Source organism: Gopherus flavomarginatus, chromosome 25 (genome assembly GCF_025201925.1).
Source record: "Gopherus flavomarginatus isolate rGopFla2 chromosome 25, rGopFla2.mat.asm, whole genome shotgun sequence".
Classification (NCBI taxonomy): Eukaryota; Metazoa; Chordata; order Testudines; family Testudinidae; genus Gopherus; species Gopherus flavomarginatus.
The window spans coordinates 3,619,581-3,642,314 of NC_066641.1; the positions used below are offsets into that span (position 1 = coordinate 3,619,581).

Here is a 22,734-nt window from a genome sequence, read left to right on the forward strand (position 1 = left end):
GGAGAGCTACAGGAGGTGGCTCGGGTGAGGAGCAGCCGAGCCCACGAGGAATTCCCCGAGACTGAGCCCACGAGGAATTCCCCGAGACTGGAGTATTCGTACAGAGACAGCCAAGGCTGAGGAAGCTATCCAGCTAGAGGACTGCTCTCACACCGCTGCGGGAGGAGGATATGGCTCTGTCCCAGGGAGGACATTGGCAGCAGGTTACTTCAGTTAGTCAGGGCAGGGCTAGGAGCCCCTGGGAACAGAGACCTAGAGATGCCCAAGGTCCCACGGGAAGTGTGTACCACATCTGGGCACTGAACCCCGGTCTCACAAGGCCTAGTGCACTAACCACTGGACAAAGCTGCCTTTCTGTCTTAGTAGGCCAGGAGCTTTGGAAAATTCCACCAAGTGCATCTTCAGTGCCTGGTACTCTTACAAATCTGACCCTCCTTTGCTGCTAGGAGGTTGTGGTCCCTGGAACACAGCGGGAGCTAGGCGATTGTTCTTGCTTTAATCGGAGCTCAGCCGCTGAAATCTTTCTTTTCGGTCACTTTTCGAGTTTGCTGATATGTGGCCTGGCTTTATTGAGTTGTTCTCCCCAAAGCTCAGGGTGACAGCACCATTGCTGGTACGTGGCTAACCCCGTGGGCGCAGGGATGTGCACCCGGAGCCACAATGTGAACCACTGCCTCATACTGGTGAGTGTTTCCTTGCATTAGGATCATCCTCTGGCCCTAGCAGGATGCTGGGGTTACATGCTTGTGCCCTCTAAGGCTAAGAATGCCAGAGTGAGGCTGCATGCACACCCTTAACTCTGCCCCCCATGTGTGCCTGCTTCATTTCAGTGCAGGGGTTCTACAGAGCCAGAGCCTATGTCTCTGGAGACACAATTCATTGAGAGAGCCCTGCTGAGATGCCTTCTCTGCCTCCGGAGCGGGTTTGTTTACACACGGCATCTATAGCAACGAGCTGTGCTTGGCTGCCTACTGCTTTCCTGCTCCCTGGAGGGTTGCTCCCATCCAGGCCTCCCTGGCAAGCTCCTTCCAGATGAGGGCTGTGCCTTCACCATGAATTTAGGGGCAGCTGAGGCCTGGGGGGAGACTCCCCCACAGATGCAGATCATCCAACAGCCGGTAGGTAAATCCTGGAGACCAATCTGCAGATTAAGGTCTTGCTGAGTTGCTCATGCATGGGCAGCTATGGGGCAGCCAGGTCCTGATTGCTCAGGCTGGGCTTCCCTTTGCCCCGGTGAGACATTCAGGACACTGCGTTTCTAGCTGTTCCTCTGCCAGGACTGCTCATGACAGCGTCCGTCCTCAGGAGACCTTGTGTCCTGGGCTCTCTGATGGGGCCAGGGCTGGGGAGGAGACTAGGGTGAGCCAAGGGGGGCCGGGTGTGGGGTAATCAGGGAAGGGACTGGGATGAGGTGGGGGGGGTTGGTGACTTGGGGTGGGAGTGAGCGGGCTGGGGGAGACCAGGCCAGGAGTGGGGGGCAGTGGAATGAGGTGAGGGTGGGAGTAGGGTACCAGCTTTGAAATGCAAAAACACCAGCACCCACCCACACAAGGCAAACCCGCCACAACCCCAACCCAGCCTCAAGGCAACTCCGCAACCTCCCTGCAGCGGCCACTTCATAGTGTCTAGAGAGAGAACACACAGAGAGAAGACAGACGACATCCCAGGTCCCCTCGGTTGGTGGGCAGACGGGCTGTGTTTTCGGTAGTTTTGATCTGTTACCACGTAAACTGCGGCAGTGGGAACGCTGCAGTGTCTCTGACAGGACATAGACAATTTGAACATTAGCTAGCCCAGTGCAGTGTGACAAACGCAAATCTTTAGACACACGTGAAAAAACCTCAGGAGATTAAATTACTTTTCTGGCAACAGCAGATCCATAAAAAAATGGCCAGGCCAGTCAAATATCAGCCAGGTGGTAACCATAGGTGGAAGTGGGGGGTTGGGGTGAGGTCAGGCTGGGATTGGGGTGACGGGTTTGGGGTGAAGTTGGATGAGGAGTGGGTTGGATTGGGGTGAGGTGAGGCTGGGAGTCAGGTGGGATTAGGGTGAGGGGGGAGTTGGGGTGAGGGAGGATGAGGGGCTGGTGGGATTGGGGTGAGGGGCGGTTGGGGTGAGGGAGGATGAGGGGCTGGTGGGATTGGGGTGAGGGGCGGTTGGGGTGAGGGAGGATGAGGGGCTGGTGGGATTGGGGTGAGGGGGGTTGGGGTGAGGGAGGATGAGGGGCTGGTGGGATTGGGGTGAGGGTGGGTTGGGGTGAGGGAAGATGAGGGGTGGGTGGGATTGAGGTGAGGGGGGTTGGGTGAGGTGGGATAAGGGGTGGTTGGGATTGGGGTGAGGGAGGATGAGGGGCAGTTGGGATTGGGGTGAGGTGGAAGTGGGTTGGGGTGAGGTGAGGTTGGGAGTTGGGTGGGATTGGGGTAAAGGGGGGTTGGGGTGAGGGAGGATGAGGGGCTGGTGGGATTGGGGTGAGGGAAGACGAGGGGCAGGGGGTTGGGGTGAGGGGGGGTTGGGTGAGGGAGGATGAGGGGCAGTTGGGATTGGGGTGAGGTTGGGAGTTGAGTGGGATTGGGGTAAAGGGGGGTTGGGGTGAGGTGGGATGAGGAGCAGTTGGGGAGAGGTTTGAGCTGGGACTAGGCCTCCTTGTGAGATTTCCCCCATGACTGCTCCTGGCTCTGCAGGATGCAAGGCCCTGCCAGAGGCAGAGGGTCATCGAGGTTGCCCTGTACTGAGACCTTGCAGACATGCATGTGCTGGCGGGCTGCAGCAGGCCAGCTCCGCGCTCAGTGGGGTGGGGTGCAGCCCGCCCAGACCCAGTCCTGGCTCACCTCAATTCCCCCCCCGCATCCCAGCTCTGCCTCCCCCCAATGTTCCCCCTGCTTCCAGCCCTTCCTCTCTCCAATCGTTTCCTCCACCCTGCAGCCCTCTCATATTAGTTGCTCTCTGCATTGTTTTCTAGATTCCCCAACAGCCGATGACAATATTTCAGCAGATCCCTGGGATCCTGTCTCCGTTCGCTCAGCCTGTAAGGCCAGGACACGTCCGAGAAGGTAGGAGACTAAAACATAAAACCTTCCCTGCAAGTTCAGCAACACTAACAAATACTCAGGCAGAAATTCTCATGCTAAAAACCCACCAGAACAATGGTTTAAACAGACATCTTTATCCATCCGAAAGAAACCAAACAGTGCACATCATCCCCTTCTAAGCAGGTACTCGTGACCCAAAGCCCGCTTGGTGCCAACTTGTAGCTGGCATAGAGGGTGCCCAGGGGTTTATCCTTGGGTCTAATGCTTACACAACAGTGCTACAAAGCATGGCACTGACGTCTCTACCAACAGCCAGTAAAGCACTGGTCGTCCTAGTCACTGGGAGATGTATGTACGGGTGATATTTAAGGAGTTATGTAGCCATACTGAAAACTATGCTTGAAGGTGTGTAAGTTCAGATAGGTCTTTTGAAGGTGACAAACAGATTCAATTCAGGCAGCGGGTAGGAGAGGCTTCTCACTCCCTGGCTGACCGTTGGGTGTCTTCTGCATAAGTCAATCTGCATATGGCGCCATGAGCTGATCAAGATTGTCTTGTCAAGGAGAGATCATGAAATCTGCAGGAAGGAACACACAGGAGGGGATTGTCCTGTTTATGACTGAGATCAAAGAATTCAGCCTGATCTACACTAGACAATTAAGTTGATTTAGCTCTGTCACTCAGGGGTGTGAAAACTCCACACCCCTGAGCGGTGTAGGTAAGCCAACCTAACTCCCCAGTGTAGGCAGTTCTACTCAGAACAAGGAACAATGGTCTCAAGTTACAGTTGGGTAGGTCTAGGTTGGATATTAGGAAACACTATTTTACTAGGCAGGTGGTGAAGCACTGGAATGGGTTACCTGGGGAGGTGGTGGAATCTCCTTCCTTAGAGGTTTTTAAGGCTCGGCTTGACAAAGCCCTGGCTGGGATGATTTAGTTGGGGATTAGTCCTGCTTTGAGCAGGGGGTTGGACTAGATGAACTCCTGAGGTCCCTTCCAACCCTAATCTTCTATGATTCTTATATGTAGGCCTTGTCTACACTACACTGTTTTGTCGACAAAAGCCGTTTCATTGACAAAACAGTGGAGGTGTACACACTGCAATGCTCCTTCTGACAAAACTTTCCTGCTTTGCCGGCAAAATAAAACCACCTAGACGAGAAGCATGGAGCTTTTTGCAGCAGAAAGTGTTAGTGTAGACACCACTCTTGGTTATGTCACTGTACATGGCCTCCAGGAGGTGTCCCACAATGCCCATCCTGACCGCTCTGGTCAGCAGTTCAAACTCGACTGCCCTGCACTCAGATAGCAGGCATTCACCCCTCCCCATTTAAAGACCCAAGAATTTTTGAAATTCCACTTCCTGTTTGCTTGGCGTGGACAGCTCACCTCGCATCTTCCCAGCGAGTAGGTGGCAAGTAGCACAGTGGGATAGCTACCCACAATGCACTGCTCTCGCTGTTGATGCCAGAGCACCAACTGTGGACATGCTCTGCTGACAGAAGGAGCATCATGGGAACATGCACAAGCCATGTCATTATACCAGTTTTTGATTGTCGGCGTAACTTGCGTCGACGAAACTGTGTAGTGTAGACAAGGCCCTAGCGACCATCTCTGGGGGAGGTGGTTCCCCTACGCCAACAGGAGGACCCCTCCCATTGCTGCAGGTCGTGTCTACACCGGAGCACTAGAGGCGCAGCTGTGCCACTGTAGCATTTAAAGTGTAGACAAGCCCTTAGTCTGGTATCTCAGGAGAATGAAGAGAGACACCCGGTACCTACCTAGCAGACAAGCATCCAGCATGCTTGTCTTCAGAATGGAAGGCCCGGGCCAGCCTGTCTGTTACTCTGGGAGGAGGAATTTGGTTGAGCTAACCTGTACGAGACATTGGAATGGCTTGTTAGGTAAGTCTAAGATCTAGAAGGCGTGGTATGACTTCTTTTTAAAGATGGAACCAGTTGTTTCCAACACTTTTACCCATGTGCTATTACTTGAATCTCTGTTAAATAAGCTTACATTTGGTTTCCCCCTGAACCAGTGCTGTGAGCTGAGTGGAGTAGTGGTCCCGTGGTGTCTCTGGTAATCTGGGGTGCTGGTCCTTTGGGAACAGTGGATCTGGGAATTGTGCAAGTGGTCAGTGAGGAGAGAAAAGGAGAGAAAGCAGAACTGTTTCTGCCTGTCACGAACCAGCAGAGTGGGCAGGCCGAGAGATAGGGCTGCCCAGAGGATTCAGTGGGCCTGGGGCAAAGCCATTTTGGGGGCCCTTTCCATAAAAAGAAGTTGCAATGCTCTAGAATACTATATTCTCATGGGGGCCCCTGCGGGGCCTGGGACAAATTGCCCCACTTACCTCCCTCCTCCCCCCCCCCAGGTGGCCCTGCTGACAGACAACGGCTTGTGTTGCCAGTTGCCAGTGGAGGTGGGGAGCCGACCCCTGGCAGGCACAGACAAGCCTCACACTAGGAGCAGGTGGTAGCAAGGTGCCTCCCAACCTTGGGCATCCCTGGGAAGCATCACACAGGTGGGTTAACTGTTTCCAAGCATCTTGCTTCATGCTCTTACGAGATCACAGCTGACACCAGCTCAGACTGCTGCAATTCAGTGACAGGAATTCCTGACGCAGCAAAGCAATGGCCGTGTCCCCTAAGATATGATTAACAGCCTCTTATCGATGTTCCAGGTGCTCCGTGCACAACGGTCAGCAAATAACTTGGCGTTAGTCAATCTAACTGACTGTTGCTTCAAACTGAATGGCTTTGCTCTCTCATTCTCACCCAGCTCTATAGTGAGGGGTTGTTCTCTTCTCCTTGGCAGATCTGATAGAGTTAATGATGATACAAAATGCCCAGATGCATCAGATGATCATGAACAACATGACCATGGCCGCACTGGCATCGTTTGGATTCAGCCCAGCTCCCGCTGCTGCCCAGGTAGGTGTGTCCGAAGGGGATGAGATTGTCACGCTGTCTGGAGTAGTCCACCACCGTGAGCGCCTGCCTCGGGGCAGACTGTGACGAACCAGGGCAGATGCCTCCAGCTGGTGGTGTGGTCTCTAATTAGATTAATCAAGCTAGCAACAAATGTGAACTCCTGGATCACTATCCCAGTCTCACCATGGAGTCACAGATAGTCTCCTTGGGCTCTCTAATCTATCTTGCCACCAGGCAAACTGGACTTTGGGATAAATGGTCACTTACACCAAAAATCACACCATGTTCAGGTTCCTTCCAGTGTCTAGAGCGCAGTCACTTACCCCAGATCAGTTGGTACTCTAGATCTTACACCAAAGACAACCCCTGTAGCCAGTTCTATAGTAAAACTAAGTAAAGGTTTATTAGCTAAGAAAAAGGAATGAGAGTTATTGAAAGGTTCAAAGCAGACTGTGAAGAACTTCAAAAATCTCACAAAACTAAGTGATTGGGCAACAAAATGGCAAATGAAATTTAATATGGATAAATGTAAAGTAATATGATGAGGGCTAATTTACCTACAGCTAATCAGGAAAGAGATCTTGGAGTCATCGTGGATAGTTCTCTGAAGACATCCATGCAGTGTGCAGCAGCAGTCAAAAAAGCAAACAGGATGTTAGGAATCACTGAAAAAGGGATAGAGAATAAGACAGAATATCTTATTGCCCTTATATAAATCCATGGTATGCCCACATCTCGAATACTGCGGTATCCTCATCTCAGAAAAAATATACTGGAATTAGAAAAGGTTCAGAGAGGGGCAACTAAAATGATTAGGGGTTTCGAACGGGTCCCATATGAGGAGAGATTAAAAAGGCTAGGACTTTTCAGCTTGGAAAAGGGGACTAAGGGGGGTATGATAGGGGTATATAAAATCATAAGTGGTGTGGAGAAAGCGAATAAGGAAAAGTTATTTTCTTGTTCCCATATTACAAGAACTAGGGGCCACCAAATGAAATTAATAGGCAGCAGGTTTAAAACAAATAAAAGGAAGTTCTTTTTCACGCAGCGCACAGTCAACCTGTGGAACTCCTTGCCTGAGGAGGTTGTGAGGGCTGGGACTATAACAAGGTTTAAAAGAGAACTGGATAAATTCATGGAGGTTAAGTCCATTAATGGCTATTAGCCAGGATGGATAAGGAATGGTGTCCCTAGCCTCTCTTTGTCAGAGGATGGAGATGGATGGCAGGAGAGAGATCACTTGATCATTACCTGTTAGCTTCGCTCCCTCTGGGGCACCTGGTGTTGGCCACTGTCGGTAGACAGGATACTGGGCTGGATGGACCTTTGGTCTTACCTAGTCTGGCCGTTCTTATGTAAAGCAGGTACAATATATGTACCGGTGTGTCACAGTCTGTAATTCCAAATGGTAGCAGAGATGTAGTAGTTGGCTAGTTTCCCAAAACTCTTTCAGGGCTACCCAGAATAACTCTGGGGATAGCCATCTTCTCGTTCAGTTATTCCGCCCTGTTAGGATCCAAAAAGTCCAGAGATGAAGGATTCCTCTGAATCTACACTTATAGCTTCTTCTCACAGAAAGCAGGCTGCCAGGGTCACTACCCAGGTGGGTTCTTCCGTTGAGGACGGAGCATGAGGAATGCATTTAGAGTCTTTCACCTCCAGTCATCACACACGCAATGACCACTTGCTTTGAAATTAGAACTTTCCTGTTAAAGGTCATCATTTGCCACGAGGCTTCTTTCTCGTTTGGTGGGTTATTTAGTTGCAGAGCTAACACAATGTGAATGTTTGCTACATTATAACAGGCTACAGAGTAGTAAAAACCATGCATGTAACTTCCCATTACTTGTCATGAAGTTTAAACACTCTTATACATTTAACAATCTCTTTGATCTGTACTAATACACAAGGGAATTGGTCTGGCTTCCAGCCACACATTTGTGAGCATTCAGTGAGGCCTGGGGCTCTGGCAAGAGCTGGCCCCTAGTCTGTCAGCGTCACAGAAACAATGACTAGAACTTGACCTGAGTTCACTGCCTGAGCCACTGAGCTGGGTGCAGACGGTGAGTAAGCCCCTGTCCTAGCAGGGGAACGTAAGTAAGGTTTTAAAATTCTTTCCCTGGAATAATTTAAGCCAGTGGTCCCCAACCCTTTTTGTCTGGTGGGCGCCAGATGATGAGCCACGGAGGACCGTGGCAACGGACGAGCATCCACCGAAATTCCACTGACAGGTGGCAATGTCAATAGGCGTCGCCGCTGAAATGCTGCCAAGTAGCGTCATCCAGAGGTGTCAAATACCACCAAAAATCGGCGGTATTTCAGCGACAACGCCTCTGGATGACACAGCTTGTCGGCGGCATTTCGGCAGATGCTCGTCCACCGGCCAGTAAACGGGCGCACTTAGATGCCCTGGTAGGCACCAAGGCACCCATGGGCACCGCGTTGGGGACCCCTGATCTAAGCCTTGTCTACACACACAGGTTGTACTGCTCTAATTATACCAGTGGAGTTAAAGCTGTGCAATCCTCTCCCCCCATAGCATGGCTCCAGCTATAGCTATATTGCGGGCAGGGCTATGCTTAAAAAGCTGCAGTGGCGCAGCTGTAGCGCGTTAGTGAAGACGCTGCTACGAGCTTCTCCTATCAGCATAGTGAATTGACCTCCCTGAGAGGCGGTAGCTCAGTCGACAGGAGATGCTCTCCCGCCGACACAGCGCTGTCTACCCCCGGGGTTTGGTCAGTGTCACTACGTCGCTCACAGGTGTGGATGTTTCACACCCTGAGCAATGCAGTTACACCAATGCACGTTTGTAGTGCAGTCCTGGCCCCAGATAATCACCTGTATACAGGGAGAACTGCATCTGCACTGGCGGGATTGTGTCACTTCAGCTCTGCCAGATTAGTTAAAGGAGAACAACTTTCTAGTGTGGACAAGGCCTGGTTCTCTGTTTTTCTGCACTCTGTGTGTTCATTTATTGAGTGCAAAGTGGGGATGAGATGCTGCCATTCTGAGACAGGAGCATTTGACACCCTCTTTGCCTTGGTATTAATGGTGACGCATGGCACAGGGATATGGAGAATCAGGCCCTGTGGAGTCAAATTCTAATCTCATGTTACACCCCCTGCAACAGCCGTGAGGTCAGTGGAGCTGTCATGAAGGGCTTGGCCATGGTGGGTTAGTCCGCACTAGAGGGGCTGAATCTAGTGCACACTAGTGTATTGCACACTAATGGGCCCTTCTGAGTGCTGCTGGTGCACATTGAAAGGTCACTAGTGCAATATCATTTGAAACAGGCCATCAGCATGCACTAAGGACCTTTTAGTGCACGCTAGCAGACTCTGTACAGGTCAGACGGTGCACCACACACTAGTGCAGACTACAATTGACACCCCTCTGGTGTGGGCGAGCACACAAGCCGACAAGCCTGAAGGGTTGTGTCTACACGGCCATCACGAGGGCTGATGGCAGCTTGTGTAGACATTCCTGAGCTTGCTTTAACTCACTCGCTGGGCAACTGGAGCAGCAACACCTTGGCAGCTGCCCATGTAATGAGCTAGGATCTACATACATATTTACATTTTATTTATATAAAATTAACAAGTTTATTCTACTCTCACTACCATAGGTGCCGACTCTGTGGGTGCTCTGGGGCTGGAGCACCCATGGAAAAAAATGGTGGGTGCTTAGCACCCACTGGTAAGCCCCCCAATCAATACCTCTCCCTTCCCCCAGCGACTCCTGCCCACTGGCGGGTCCCGCCTATCAGCACCTCCCCCTCCCTCCTGCCGCCTGCCTTGAATCAACTATTTTGTGGCACTGGGTAGGGAAAGATGTCTGACGCCCTCCGTGCTGGGGAGATGATTGTTCCCTTTACAGCCCACAAACCCGAGCGGGTTGGGCAATCCCTGCTCTCTCCAGGCCGTGGTCGTTACAGAGATGTTGCAGGTAGTCCAGGGCAGGCAGCGGCAGCTTCCTTTCCAGGGGCCTGCCGGACCTCCTCCTCATTGAGCCAAGGAGCTGTGGCTATGGGCCCAGCACTAGTTGTCATGAGCGAGGCTGGAGGGCGCATTCCAGGGCTTATCCCCTCTGATCCGCAGGCAGTGAGATGCCATCGACCAGGGGAGCCCACCTTGGCTCTGGATCCTCGTGGCTCTAGATTGTGGCCCTTGAGGGCAGTGGTGTGTGTGAAAATGTGTCCCCCTGAGCCGGGCCCTGTGGGTGCCTTCCCCACGGCCTCCCCTGCAGCCACCGGGTCAGCGCTGGCTGAGCCAGGAGTGCTGCGAGCTGCTCCTCAGCAGCTTCCCCGCTGCCCACCTGTGCATGGCAGGGGATGGAAGGAAGCAGCTCTGTCTGGCTGAGACGTTGCCTGTTGGGGGGGTGCCTAGCACAGGGTCGCTCCCTCCTCACACAGCCCTGCGGGGCCGACTGGGAAAGGGGAAGAAGAGGGGAGGGATATCTCAGTGGTTAGAGCATTGGCCTGCTAAACCCAGGGTTGTGAGTTCAATCCTTAAGAGGGCCATTTGGGGAACTGGGGTAAAAATCTGGGGATTGGTCCTGCTTTGAGCAGGAGGTTGAACTAGATGACCTCCTGAGGTCCCTTCCACCCCTGATATTCTATGATTCTAAGAAGCTGAGCCCCAACAACTAGTCACGGCTCCTGGTTCTCTGCCCCAGCCCCAATGGGTGGTGAGTGTGGTGCCCAACTGGGGGCACTGTGTGCTCCAGCTGCTCCCCTGTGCCAGGGTCATGGGGCACCGAGTGTCAGACCTGGCTCTGCTGGAGCCATGCTGCTGGCGGGTGGTTTCCTTTGCGCTGGGAGCAGGACAACACAGGGACTCTGTCCGAATGTTTGGATTGGGGCCCCTTGGCCCTTCAGAAAAAGGCTGTCTGCCCTCCGACTGAGGGGGCCCAGAGTGTGTGTTGGGGGAATCACCTGAACTCCTCCCTCGGTGTGTCTGTCTCACTGCACTGTGGAGCAGTCTGTGATCCCAGGCCCCGTCCCTCCAGTGGCCCCCTGGCTGGCTGGGCATGCAGGGGATGAGGCTGGGCTCCTGAGTTTCCATCTGTGTTGCTCTGGGCCACGTTCTGGTCCCAGTTATAACAGTGTTATCCCCATTCCTGTGAATGGCCCACGCAGAGCTGCAGTCGGGTGCGTGGAGCTCTGTGCACCCATTGATCAGCGGGTGCTGCGTGTCCCCCTAGGCAGGGCCGGCTCCAGGCCCCAGCGCGCCAAGCACATGCTTGGGGCGGCATGATGCAGGGGGCGCTGTGTCGGTTGCTGGGAGGGCAGCAGGCGGCTCCGGTGGACGTCCCTGCGGAGGGTCCGCTGGTCCTGCAGCTCCTGTGGAGCATCCGCAGGGACGCCTGCGGGAGGTCCACCAGAGCCGCGGGACCGGCGAGCGGCAGAGCGCCCCCCGCGGCGTGCCGCCGTGCTTGGGGCAGCGAAATGGCTAGAGCCAGCCCTGCCCCTAGGACGAGGTTCACTCGCCACTGCAGCTGTCCCGGGGATTAGCTTTACTAGCCAGTGCACTCTCTTCTGGGGGTGTCTCACTCATAGGCGCCGACTCCGAGAGTGCTTTGAAGCTGGAGCGCCCACGGGGAAAAATTGATGGCTGCGCTGCACTCATCGGCAGCTGCCCGCCCCAGCTTACCTCCGCCTTTCCCCTGAGTGCACCGTGGCTCCGCTTCTCCCCCTAGCTCCCAGCGCTTGCCACTGTGAAACAGCTGTTTTGAGGCCGCCACCGTAACCCCTGCTTCAGGACCCACTTCACTCCCAGGACCATACAGTCCTCTGTCCATGTCCTGCTCTTTTCTCCCCCATTCCCTCCCCTTCCCTTCCCTTGACTCTAACAGGGTTCAAAAAAGAACTAGATAAATTCATGGAGGACCAGTCCATCAATGGCTATTAGTCAGGATGGGCAGGGATGGTGTCCTTAGCCTCTGTTTGTTAGAAGCTTGGAGTAGGCGACAGGGGATGGCTCACTTGATGATTCCCTGTTCTGTTCATTCCCTCTGGGGCACCTGCCATTGGCCGCTGTTGGAAGACAGGACACTGGGCTAGATGGACCTTTGGTCTGACCCAGTCTGGCTGCTCTTACATTCTTCCGGGGGAACTGTAGTCTGCTGTCCAGCCACTTCCCTCAGTGGCAACAGCAGCCAAATGTCTGGCCATTTCCTCTGTGGTGGTGGGGACCTGGTCCCACCCACTACTCCAGCTCCCAGCCCAGGGACCCTGTAGATGGCAGCCATGCGGTTGCATCCCCTCCAGCTCCTCAGTACCTTTCCCTGGGTCACTTCCCTGCAGCCCCAGCACCCTCTTTGCCCTTGCCTCAGCCTGAAAATCCCAGGAGCCCCCTCTAGCTCCCCTGGTCCCTGCTGGCAGCACCACTCCATCCAGGATGCCAGCTGCCTCCAGGCTCCCAGTTCTCCCTCCTTGAGTTCCAGGGTGTAACTGACCCTGCTCTGCTCTGCAGCTCTTCTTATATGGGCCTACCAGGCCCTGATTGGCTGCTCCTCTCAGCCCTTCTCTGATTGGCTGCCTCCTGCATAGCCTCCCTAGGGCTCTATTAGCCCCATAGAACTCAGTGGCGGGCAGGCGCCACATCACACCCCTCTGCCCCAATCCACAGTGCTTGTGAGTCTGCTGCATCCCACCGACCCAGCCTTGCTCCTTAGCCCCAGCCATACAGGCTCATATTTTAGCTCTGAAGTCTTGGATTCAACCTCTGCTGTGCCAGCCAAGGTGGCGGCTGGGACACGCAGGCAGTTTGACTGCAGACTGGAGCTTTGGGCTGAACCAGCTCCATAATGCCAGTCGACGTAGGCGTAAGCGCGGCCCTTGGTGCATAGGCTGGCTGTGCACAGGGCTGTGTGTTCACTGAACAGCGGGGATAGAAGCAATTTGTTGAACATCACAGCCCTGAAAAGGATTTAATTTAATAGTTGATTCAAAACACATTGATTAAATATTTCATTCCCACAGGGACAACAAACAAAGGTTGTTTCCCTTTTGGTGGATGCAGCAGCTGTGGCCAGTGTTTGTTGCTAAATAACTGTCATATCCCTGATTCCTTCCCACCCCTCTGTGGCCTGGACGAGGCAGGGTCCGGCGTGAGTATGTGATCACCGAGTTGAAGGCTGACTCGGGAGGCGTACGCGCCAGGGGGACGGATTAGAGGGCTGCTGTGTTCTGAAAAGTGACCAAATGGCTCCAGGAGGGTAGTTTCTATGATTCCAGATCCGATGTGAGCGAGTAGATCAAATATGATCAAACAAACAGATGTTTCACTAGCTTATAGACTGATAGACCCATAGGGCTAGAAGGGGCTGCAAGATGCAGGATTCCCGCCTGCAAACTCCTTTGGTCTCCAAGAGTCAAGCTGGGTCCTTTCCATCAGCAGTTTTAATGCCAAATCAGGCCCTCTAGGGCACCTGTGCAGCCCCATTGTTTTCAGTGGATCTTGCCGTGATGGAAGAGGCTGGAACTTAGCTACCATTTCTGTGGGTGATGCACCAGAAGGAGCAGACTCCAGCTCCCTCTCCCTTAGCCTCTGTGGGCGGATGGGAGGGAAGACCTGGGTTTTGTCCCTGTAGATCTGACTTTGTGCTACAGGAGCAGCTGAGTTTGAAGGGCCCATACTTGCAAAGGATGCTGGGAGGTTGTCATAAACAGATAGTTAAGGGTTAATGTCTCTTTTACCTGTAAAGGGTTAAGAAGCTCAGTAAACCTGGCTGACACCTGACCAGAGGACCAATGGGGTGACAAGATACTTTCAAATCTTGGCGGAGGGAAGTCTTTGTTTGTGCTCTTTGTTTTGGGGGTTGTTCGCTCTTGGGACTAAGAGGGACCAGACGTCAATCCAGGCTCTCCAAATCTTTCTAAACCAGTCTCTCATGTTTCAAAATTGTAAGTAACAGCTAGGCAAGGCGGATTAGTTTTATTTTTGTTTTCTCAACGTATAAATGTTCCTTTTTTTGCTGAGAGGATTTTACTTCTGTTTGCTGTAACTTTGAACCTAAGGCTAGAGGGGGTTCCTCTGGGCTATATGAATCTGATTACCCTGTAAAGTATTTTCCATCCTGATTTTTACAAAGATGATTTTTACTTTTTCTTTCCTTAATTAAAAGCTTTCTTTTTAAGAACCTGATTGATTTTTCCTTGTTTTAAGATCTAAGGGGATTGGATCTGGACTCGCCAGGGATTGGTGGGGGGAAAGGAGGGAGGGTGGTTAATTTCTCCTTGTTTTAAGATCCAAGGGATTTGGATCTGTGTTCACCAGGGAATTGGTGAAGTCCCTCAAGGCTACCCAGGGAGGGGAGAGTTTTGGGGGGACAAAGTGCTCCAGACACTGAAATTTTGGATGGTGGCAGTGTACCAGATCTAAGCTAGTAATTAAGCTTAGAAGTGTCAATGTAGCTCCCCACATTTGTACCCTAAAGTTCAGTGTGGGGAAGGAACCTTGACAGATGTCTTTGGTGAACTCGCCTGCATAGAAAACATACATTGCTCTTGATTAAAACTTGAGGTAACCCCACTAATCGCTCCACCTAGAAAACTTCCAGGGGACCTGAGAGACCAGACTCAGCTGAATTTAGAAATTACAGTATAGGAAAGCCAGGGCTCTGACTGGGTACATCCAATGGAGTTGGTAGAAAAAACCAATAAGGTTCTGCGGACATGTCTAGAACCAAAAGAACATAATGCAGCTGTCTGCTCTCCGGGAAGGTATTTATAGACTGTTCAAGTCATCTGTTAACCTTCGCTTAGGTACCCTAGACTGAACTTCTGTAGCTCTCAGCATGAGGCAGGTTTGCCAGAGCCCAAATCCTTATTGTGCCTCTTTCCCAGTTTGTCAACATCCTTTTTAAAATGTGGACGCCAGAACCGGGCCCAGGAGCCAGTAATGGTCTCCCAAGCATTGTCTACGGAGGTAACACCACCGCCCTGCTCCCACTCTGTATGATCCTGTTCACACAGCCCAGGATCGCATTAGCTTTAAGCTGTATTGTGCCCTGGCCCCAAAGTCCCATTCAGAGCCACTGCTTTCCAGTGTAGCCCCCTACCCAGTAAGTGGGACCTACATTCCTTGTCCCTAGATGTTTGACCTGACACTTGGCTGCATTAAAGCACACGTCATTCAACTGAGCCCAGCTCACCAGGCGATGCAGCCTGCTCTGGAGAATTGCCCTGGCCTGATGGCTGTTTACCTCCCCACCTAGGCTGGTGTCATCTGCAGATTTCACCAGCATTGTGTTTTGCATGGTGGGGTGACCCACTGGGGCGAGATTCAGTTACGCTGAGGGTTGCGGGTGGAGAAGTAGTTCCACAAGCCCCCACCACAATGCTAACTCTGAGATGGGCCTGGTAAGGGGAACCACAGGCTGAAATACTGTGTGGTGTGACTGGAGCACGGACAGAGCCGCAAGGGGAGGTTGGTAACAAGGTGGTGTTGGTAACCCTGAGCCCAGCCCCAGGAACCCTGCCTACCACAGGCCTAGCCCTAGCGCGGAGTGGCCTCTCTTTAGGAACCATCACTACGCCGGGGAGTCCTACTGGCCCTAGGCCTAAACCTAACCCAGAGAAGCCTCCCCTTAGGAAACTTAACCCGAGCCTGGGGACCCCTATCCTTAGTCACCCTAACTCTAGCCCGAGGATCCATACAGGCCCAACCATGCCCTGGATACCCCCACCCTGGGTAGCCCTAGGCCAGGGAGACCTAGTGACTCCCCGTGGTCAACCCTGTTTGGTCAGCCCCGACCTGTGCCATAATCAGTTGCCTCCCAGCTTAAGGGGCAGGATTACTTGGGGTCAGGTGACAGCTGGAAACATCTGGCCCTCAGGACTATGATTCAGAGCCCAGTTTGCAGGGGGGCTCATGAGGAGCAGGCCGGGCTCTTGGGAGAGGCCCTGAAGGAGGGTTGGGAAGGACTCCAGGGAAGCAGCCGGGTGGCCAGGGCTGTATCCCAGAGCAGGGAAGATGGAAAGAGAGCCCAAAGGATGGGCTGAGGAGGAGCCCAAGTGAGGCAGGGAGAACCTCTTGTTTGGACTTTTGTTACCCCAGAAGGGGATTGACCAGTGGGGTGACTCAGCCAGCCAGCTAACCTATGGGAATGCCCAGGAGAGACAAAGCCCTGGTGAGGGAAATTGAGGCAGAGAGCACCTACAGTGCCGTGCTTGGCCAGCAGAGGGTGCTAGAAGGCAGGCCTGCCTTGTGACACTCAGGATGTGCCAGCTGGCAGGATGCCCAGCCTATAAACACTGAATTGCTCAATTTAAAACCAATCAATCAATCAAATTGCAATCTTCTTCCCTCCCCCCAGCAACACAGAACTCAACTGGGAACACGCGAGATATTCTCCGCTCCCTCCCCCACCTGCATGGCTGGGAAGGGGCAAACGCCAGCCCCACGTCCTAGCCCTGGGGGCTGTAAGGAAAGCTGCTCTCCGCATGGAGCTACCCCCCAGGCCCACTGCTTGGCTGAAGGTACCTGCTCCCCTGGCCCACCCCGAACACCTGAAAGCACCGCTGGCTGCAGAGCAGAGTTATCAAAAGTCAGGAAACGCCCAGGTAAAGGCAGCTGCCTCTTCTGCTGCCCGAGCCGTGTGGTGAGTGGAGCCTGGCCCCATCCCTACCACGTACCCCGCCTCCGGCACTGCGCAATGCACAAGATGGGCCATTGGCACGTGGCATTTCATGACGTTTAAGGGCTTCCCTCTGCAGCGTGAGCGTTCATGCACCATAGCGCTTTGCATGGAATACAGACGCCCCTGCCAGCCAGCCGTGGACCCCAGCCCCAATACAGGAGCCTGCTGTACGGCTGAGCTCCCCGGCCAGCTCAGACCCTCCATCTCCAAAGGCCTGCGGAGCTCAGCCCCTCACCAGGGGAGCCAAGGGGATGCCCAGGGCCTAGCGGGCTGAAACATGAGCCTCATGGCAGAGCAGGGACGGACTCAGCTGTGCTGAACGCCATCGGAACGACTTACCGGGGCTGGGGTGGATTCTCTATCCCTGGCCATTTTAAAATCAAGATGGGATGTTTTTCTGAAAGCTCTGCTCTAGTTCAAGTAGGGATGAATTCATCCCTAGGGCCCGCAGTGTACAGGTCAGACTGGGTGATCACTGGGATACCTGCCGGCCTGACATTCTCTGAAATACAAAGGGGATTTTCTACCGAGGCTGCTAGACTCAGATAGACCTTGCAGTTCCCTCTGGCTCTCCAGCTCCCAGCCCATGCTGCCCAGTGTCACTGCACAGGGTGTCCTTAAGGCCTGGCATGGGGTCCTGGAAGGTACTGCTGGCCCCATGACAGTCTCATGCTACAGCACGAGATCACAAGACTTCTGAGAAGAGGCTGAGGGAACTGGGCTTATTTAGTCTGCAGAAGAGAAGAGTGAGGGAGGATTTGATAGCAGCCTTCAACTACTTAAAGGGAAGTTCCAAAGAGGATGGAGCTCGGCTGTTCTAGGTGGTGGCAGATGACAGAACAAGGAGCAATGGTCTCAAGTGGCAGTGGGGGAGGTCTAGATTGGATATTAGGAAACACTATTTCACTAGGCAGGTGGTGAAGCACTGGTTTGGGTTCCCTAGGGAGCTGGTGGAATCTCCTTCCTTAGAGGTTTTTAAGGCCCGGCTTGACAAAGCCCTGGCTGGGATGATTTAGTTGGTGTTGGTCCTGCTCTGAGCAGGGGGTTGGGCTAGAACCTCCTAAGGTCTTTTCCAACGCTAATCTTCTATGATTCTATGATCAGGTCACCAGGCGTAAGCTGTAAGAGTGGCCGGCAAGCCCAGCTGGGAGCTGCAGAGCCTGTGAGCGTGGGGGCGTCTTGCTGGGCTTAGGAATCAATTCGCTAAACACAGTTACTGAGAGTCAGGTAAAGCTCCAGGGGTAGCGATCATGGCCAAGGGCAAGGAGACACCCCAAGATGCCTTTTATTCCTTCCCTGCAGGTGAACCTGGTCCCTCTGCACACTGAAGATGAAGAAGCAGATCTGGTATTCCACCATCACTACGCACCATACCCCACTGCCACTCCCGCCCCCCCATGGCAGCCCCTGGCGCAGCCTCCAGCTTGGGCACAGGAGCTCCCTAGCATACGCCACGCCAGCCTGGACCCACACCCAGCCCCAGCAAGGAGGACTCAGGATGAGTGAGTAATGAGCATGCACTGTCAGTGGGGAGCCAGCCACAGAAGGCGTACGGAGCCAGAAGCTGAGCACTGGGGAGGTGGGCCCAGGCCAGCAGAGGGAGGAGAGGCTGGTGCCATGGGCAGGGAAGGTGCAAAACGTCCACTGCATCAGAGTGGGAGATGGGCAGAGCCGGCTGCAGGAATCCAAGAATTCCAGTAAATTCTCCCATTTAATTAACTTCATCCCCTGCTATCGGGTTAGAATCCCATCACCGCACTCACCAGCTCCTCCAGCTCCTGGGCCCTGCCTCCACCCACTCAGACCACAGGCCAGTCCCTTCCGTGGAGACAGGGAGGGATGCAGGTAGGGGGCAGGCTGCTGCCAGTGGGGTGTGGGGGGCATTCCAAGGCACATAGTAAAATCTCAGTCTGGGCACTAGCGGGGGCCTGTCTGGAGAGAGGGGTGTGTGAGGCCCCCCATCCATTGTGGGAGATGTAGCCCGGCCCATAGAAGCGAATTAGGGGCATGTGGAAACTGAACTGCATCTCCCATGAGGCATTGCAGCGGGACTGACAAGGAGAAACGTTTGGTTTGGGGACATTCAGGTTTTTAAACAAAAACGTGAAGTTTCCCAGGGAGCGCCGTGAACACTGTCATTGGGGCAGAAACCCAGGTTTTGGGCATCCTGTTTATATGAACAGTGATGAAGAGCAGCCGGGGAAACCGGACAGTGGGACCTGGGGCCTTAGGGGGCAGCTAATTTAATAAGACGTAACTAATCAGACCCGCACCTTCTACATTCATGTCCTTGTGGCTAGGCACTGGGCTGGGACTCAGGAGATCCAGGTTCTGGCCCTGACACAGACTCCCTGGGAGACGCGGGGATAGTCACTTCATCTTTGTGCCTCAGTTCCCCAGCTGTAATGTAGAGATGGAACATTCCTCTCTCCTGCCCTTTGCCTTCTCTGTTCACACTCTGAGCTCCTTGGGGCGGGGAGTGGCTCTCACTCTGTGTGTGCACGTGTGCGCGCACACAACAGTGTGTGTGTATGTGTGTGTGCAGCACTTGGCACAACTCTGTGTGTGTGTGTGTGTGTGTGTGTGTGTGTGTGTGTGTGTGTGTGTGTGCGCGCAGCACCTGGCGCAACAGTGTGTCTGTGTGTGTGCAGCACCGGGTACAACAAGGCTCCTCGCCTGGCTGAGGCCCCTGGGTACTACTGCAGTAACTAGCACTCTGGGTGACAGGTGAAGCATCACTGAGAGATGGGCTATGCCGTGTGTGGAGGGAGGAGATTTAGGAGCGGGTGGGAGTGCCAGATTCAGCCTTCCTACTGTCTGAGCCCGAGGGTCTTCTCTGCCTGGGCTCTCTGCCTCCAGGACTCCTGAATCTGTTCCCTCCACTAGCCCTTGCAGGCTGTGTTGGTTTGGCTTGTTTGGGGGATGGGGAGCACCCTCCCTCCCCCCATCACTGCTGACCCCCTGCCCTCGCTTTCTTTCCCCAGCAAAGTGGTCCCTCCGCCCCCGCCGCCCAGCGCCACGGGGACAGTGGGAGCCGACGTCCCGCCGGCTGCAGGTAAGGACGCCCTTCTCCACCCAAGCCTACCCTTGGCACAGCTCCTGCCTGCAGAGCTGGTCGTTTCTCCCCTCCAGCTGCAGACAGACCCCTTCTCCTTGTGGTTCCCCCCTGCCTGACGGGGACTGTGAGGGGCCCAGCCCTGCTACTCCTTCAGCCTCTGCAGCAGTGTCAGTGCCACCTCCCCGGCTGCTAGCACAGGCCTTAAACCTCCCACCTCCCATTATATGGGCCCAGCCCATGTACACAGCGCTCGCCTTCCCCTGTCGAAGGCCCAAGCCCCAAGTGAGGGATCCAGACAGCAACAGCCCCAAAGCCCAGGCCTCGGGTCAGGGATCCGGACAGTGACAGCCCCAAGGCCCAGGCACGGGGTCAGTAAATGCATATTAGCTCCAGCCTGCAGCACAGCGTTGTAGAGCAAGAGCCTTCCTGCTGCTGTCCCTGCCTGCTCCCCTTGGGCCCTGTTCCCACGGCTCACACGGCCAGGCCAAATCCCTCCCAGCCCTCGCTGGGCGGCTCCGGGCCTGGCGTTGGGGTCCCTCTGGCCTCGCATCCCTCTGACATCGGGCAGGGCAGAGCCACGGGCTGCCCCCTCGCTGCACTGCCACTACCTCCCCTTTCTCTCCGCAGAGTATTATGACTACACCCAGGGCAAGCTGTGAGCCTGGCTCTGTGCCTCCTGGGAGCTCTCCTCTTCTCCTGCACCCCCTGTCCCTGCCTGGCTCGGGGATCCCTGCTGCAGCAGGCGTCCCCCCTGGCCCAGCGAAGCTGGTGCATCGGGCCCTGACAGACCGCTCTGTCCTTCGTCCGTGCTCGGTAACTGGACTAGCTCTGGAAGCGACGGGCAACCTACTGCTGCGTCCTCTCCCATCCCTCGCCTCGCCCTGCCTCACCCCATGGAGCCGGAAGGGAAGCTTGCCTGGACTCGCCTCTCAGCTTGCCTGGACTCCTCTGTCAGCTACTAAGAAGGTGCTTCATGGTCTAGCTGTTTCCATGACGTGGCTGTCCCCTGACGTGGCAGCTTCTCCTGCCCCAGGCAGGAAGAGGTGCTATTAGGTGCAGCTACTGGCAGGGGGAAGGGTGTGTCTTTCCTCCACCACATTCCCGCCCCCCTTTTTCTGTCTGCTGGCATCCCCTCGCCGTAGCCTCAGGACTAATGCATGTCTTCACCACCCCTTATTTCATGTGTTTGCACCTCTACTCTGGTGACACGTCAGCCGGAGGTCCCTTCTGCTGCTGCCATGGAAGGGACCTCGAGGTTCCCGGGGAAGTGGAAGACCCTAGGCGTCTCCAGCACGGAGGACAGTGCTGATGTCCTGGGCCCAGGTCTCCCAGGACAGGCAGGGCTGGTGCCTGGTTGTCAGCCATGTCTGGGCGCCACCTCGGCCTGCACCGTCCTTATGTGACAGCTACACTCTTGGCCCACACACCGGGGATTGAATCGGCGCTCTCCTGAGCTAGCCGTGAGTGCCTGGAGCTGGGGGCTGTGACAGCTGTGGATGGGCCTGAGGGGGAGCTGACAGACCCATCCACCAGTGGGTTACACGTGCGCCACTGGTGTCTCCAGGGTATGAGGGAACAAGCCAGCTGCCTGCCCTCTTCATCGCATTGAGATGAGCAGGAGGGCGCAGGGCAGCATCTGGCGAGCAGAGGGGCAGGTGTCATGGACTCTCAGGATTCGTGCTCTCTCCCAGCTCTGTATGGTCCCTGAGAGAAACCCACTTCGGTGTGACAACCCTTCTAGAGGGTCTGCTCTGTCAGGGGTCAAGCCACAGCCCCCTCCGCCTCCTGGAAATGCACCTCTCTGAACCTTAGCACGCCTGTCTCTTGCCGTGGGCCCCCTCAGGAAGTCCACTCGCTCTGGACCCCTGGGACCTCCACACCCAGAGGGAATGATACAACCCTGTTCTCTTGACTGGAGCAACTCTCAGCCAGCGTAAAACAGGAGGGTTTATTGAGTGTCTGAACACAGGACAGGAAACTCTCAGGGCCTCAGGCCTGGCCTCTCTTAGCACAGGACATCTAGGTCTGTCCAGCTTCCAGGTGGGCTCTTGCTGCTCTCCCCTCCGAGCCTAGAGACCCCCTCCTTCCAGCTGGGCATCCTATCACCGTCTCCCAAGTCCCGCCTGCATCCTTTGTGTTCTGTCCCAGGTAAGCAGGCTGCCTGGGCCTCCTCTCTTCCCAGCCTCTCCTCTCATCAGTCCTTTGTTTCCCCTCTGGCTGGAACCGGCTGGTCAGGTCACTGGGGTCCTCTCCCCGCAGCCCATTGTCCTCCCACTGGCCAGGACCAGCTGTGACTTCTGAGCTGGGCCTCCCAGTCACCAGGTCACCAGTTGCTGGGGTATCCATTCTCTAGGCCATTCGCTGGCCCTCTGTAACAACAAACTCCCTCTCGCATCACCTCGTTAAACCAGTAACGCACAGGGAAACTGAGTCTCCCCTCCTCTGCATGCAAACCATTGAAAACAACAAGAAATTCCCTGCTTCGTCACAGCAGGCTGTGACCCAGATCGAGCAGCAGGAGGCAGGAAGGACTGGGCAGGGTAGAGGCAGTGTCTGGCTGAGCCCAGCAGAGCGGTGGCCAGGAGGAGCAGCCCTATGGGGTTGGGGGCAGAAGCAGAGGAGGCTGAGCAGCCTGCTGAGGATGGGGCGGTGCTGCTGGGAGAGTCCTAGGGGAGCAGGCACAACGACCCACAGCACTGGGGGAGACAGAGGGGCCTAAGAGACAGGGGCCTGGGGGGAGTGGTCTGAGCAGAGGCCAGGGCTCACTGGCCCTTGAGGAGCAGGGGCTCTGAGGCCAGCTGGTGGAGGGTCCCCAGTGGAGAGAGGGCTGGCCCAGCCCTCTAGGCCCAAGGGGCCATGTGTGGAGAGCTGTCTGCAGGGAGGGGACATGGGATCCCTGCCTGGGTGCTATGGGGCAGGAGATCTGCCCTGGGACCATGCCAACCTAGACACCAGCAGCAGAGCTGAGCCCAGGTCTAAGACACACCTAAGAGAGGATGGGCATGAGGGACAAGGATAACCAGGAACCTTCCTATCGAACCATCCCTAGGGCCTTGGGGAGGAATTCCCCTCT

At 54.8% G+C, this 22,734-nt stretch overlaps 1 protein-coding gene across 3 annotated transcripts; it reads left to right on the forward strand.

The window, feature by feature from the left end:
• Positions 1 to 69: 69 nt before the first annotated feature.
• Positions 70 to 22,409, forward strand: PRR29 (proline rich 29). Of its 3 annotated transcripts, none has more exons than XM_050935003.1 (6): positions 70 to 683; positions 2,960 to 3,050; positions 5,844 to 5,959; positions 17,906 to 18,105; positions 19,588 to 19,658; positions 20,289 to 22,409. In XM_050935003.1, the coding sequence occupies exons 1-6, from the start codon at positions 642 to 644 to the stop codon at positions 20,318 to 20,320; spliced, it is 552 nt and encodes a 183-aa protein (XP_050790960.1). In that variant the 5' UTR covers positions 70 to 641; the 3' UTR covers positions 20,321 to 22,409. The 3 variants fall into 3 exon arrangements, with proteins under 3 accessions (XP_050790960.1, XP_050790959.1, XP_050790961.1); XM_050935002.1 differs by lacking the exon at positions 70 to 683 and adding an exon at positions 978 to 1,118; XM_050935004.1 differs by lacking the exons at positions 70 to 683; positions 19,588 to 19,658; positions 20,289 to 22,409 and adding exons at positions 978 to 1,118; positions 16,280 to 16,526 and having other exon boundaries at positions 17,906 to 18,022.
• Positions 22,410 to 22,734: the final 325 nt, after the last annotated feature.

Coding starts and splice junctions, on each gene's coding strand:
- PRR29 (XM_050935002.1), top strand. CDS start 1,053: ATGAATTTAGGGGCAGCTGAGGCCTGGGGGGAGACTCCCCCACAGATG. Junction 3,051..5,843: donor GCCAGGACACGTCCGAGAAG/GTAGGAGACTAA, acceptor TCTCCTTGGCAG/ATCTGATAGAGTTAATGATG. Junction 5,960..17,905: donor CAGCTCCCGCTGCTGCCCAG/GTAGGTGTGTCC, acceptor CCTTCCCTGCAG/GTGAACCTGGTCCCTCTGCA.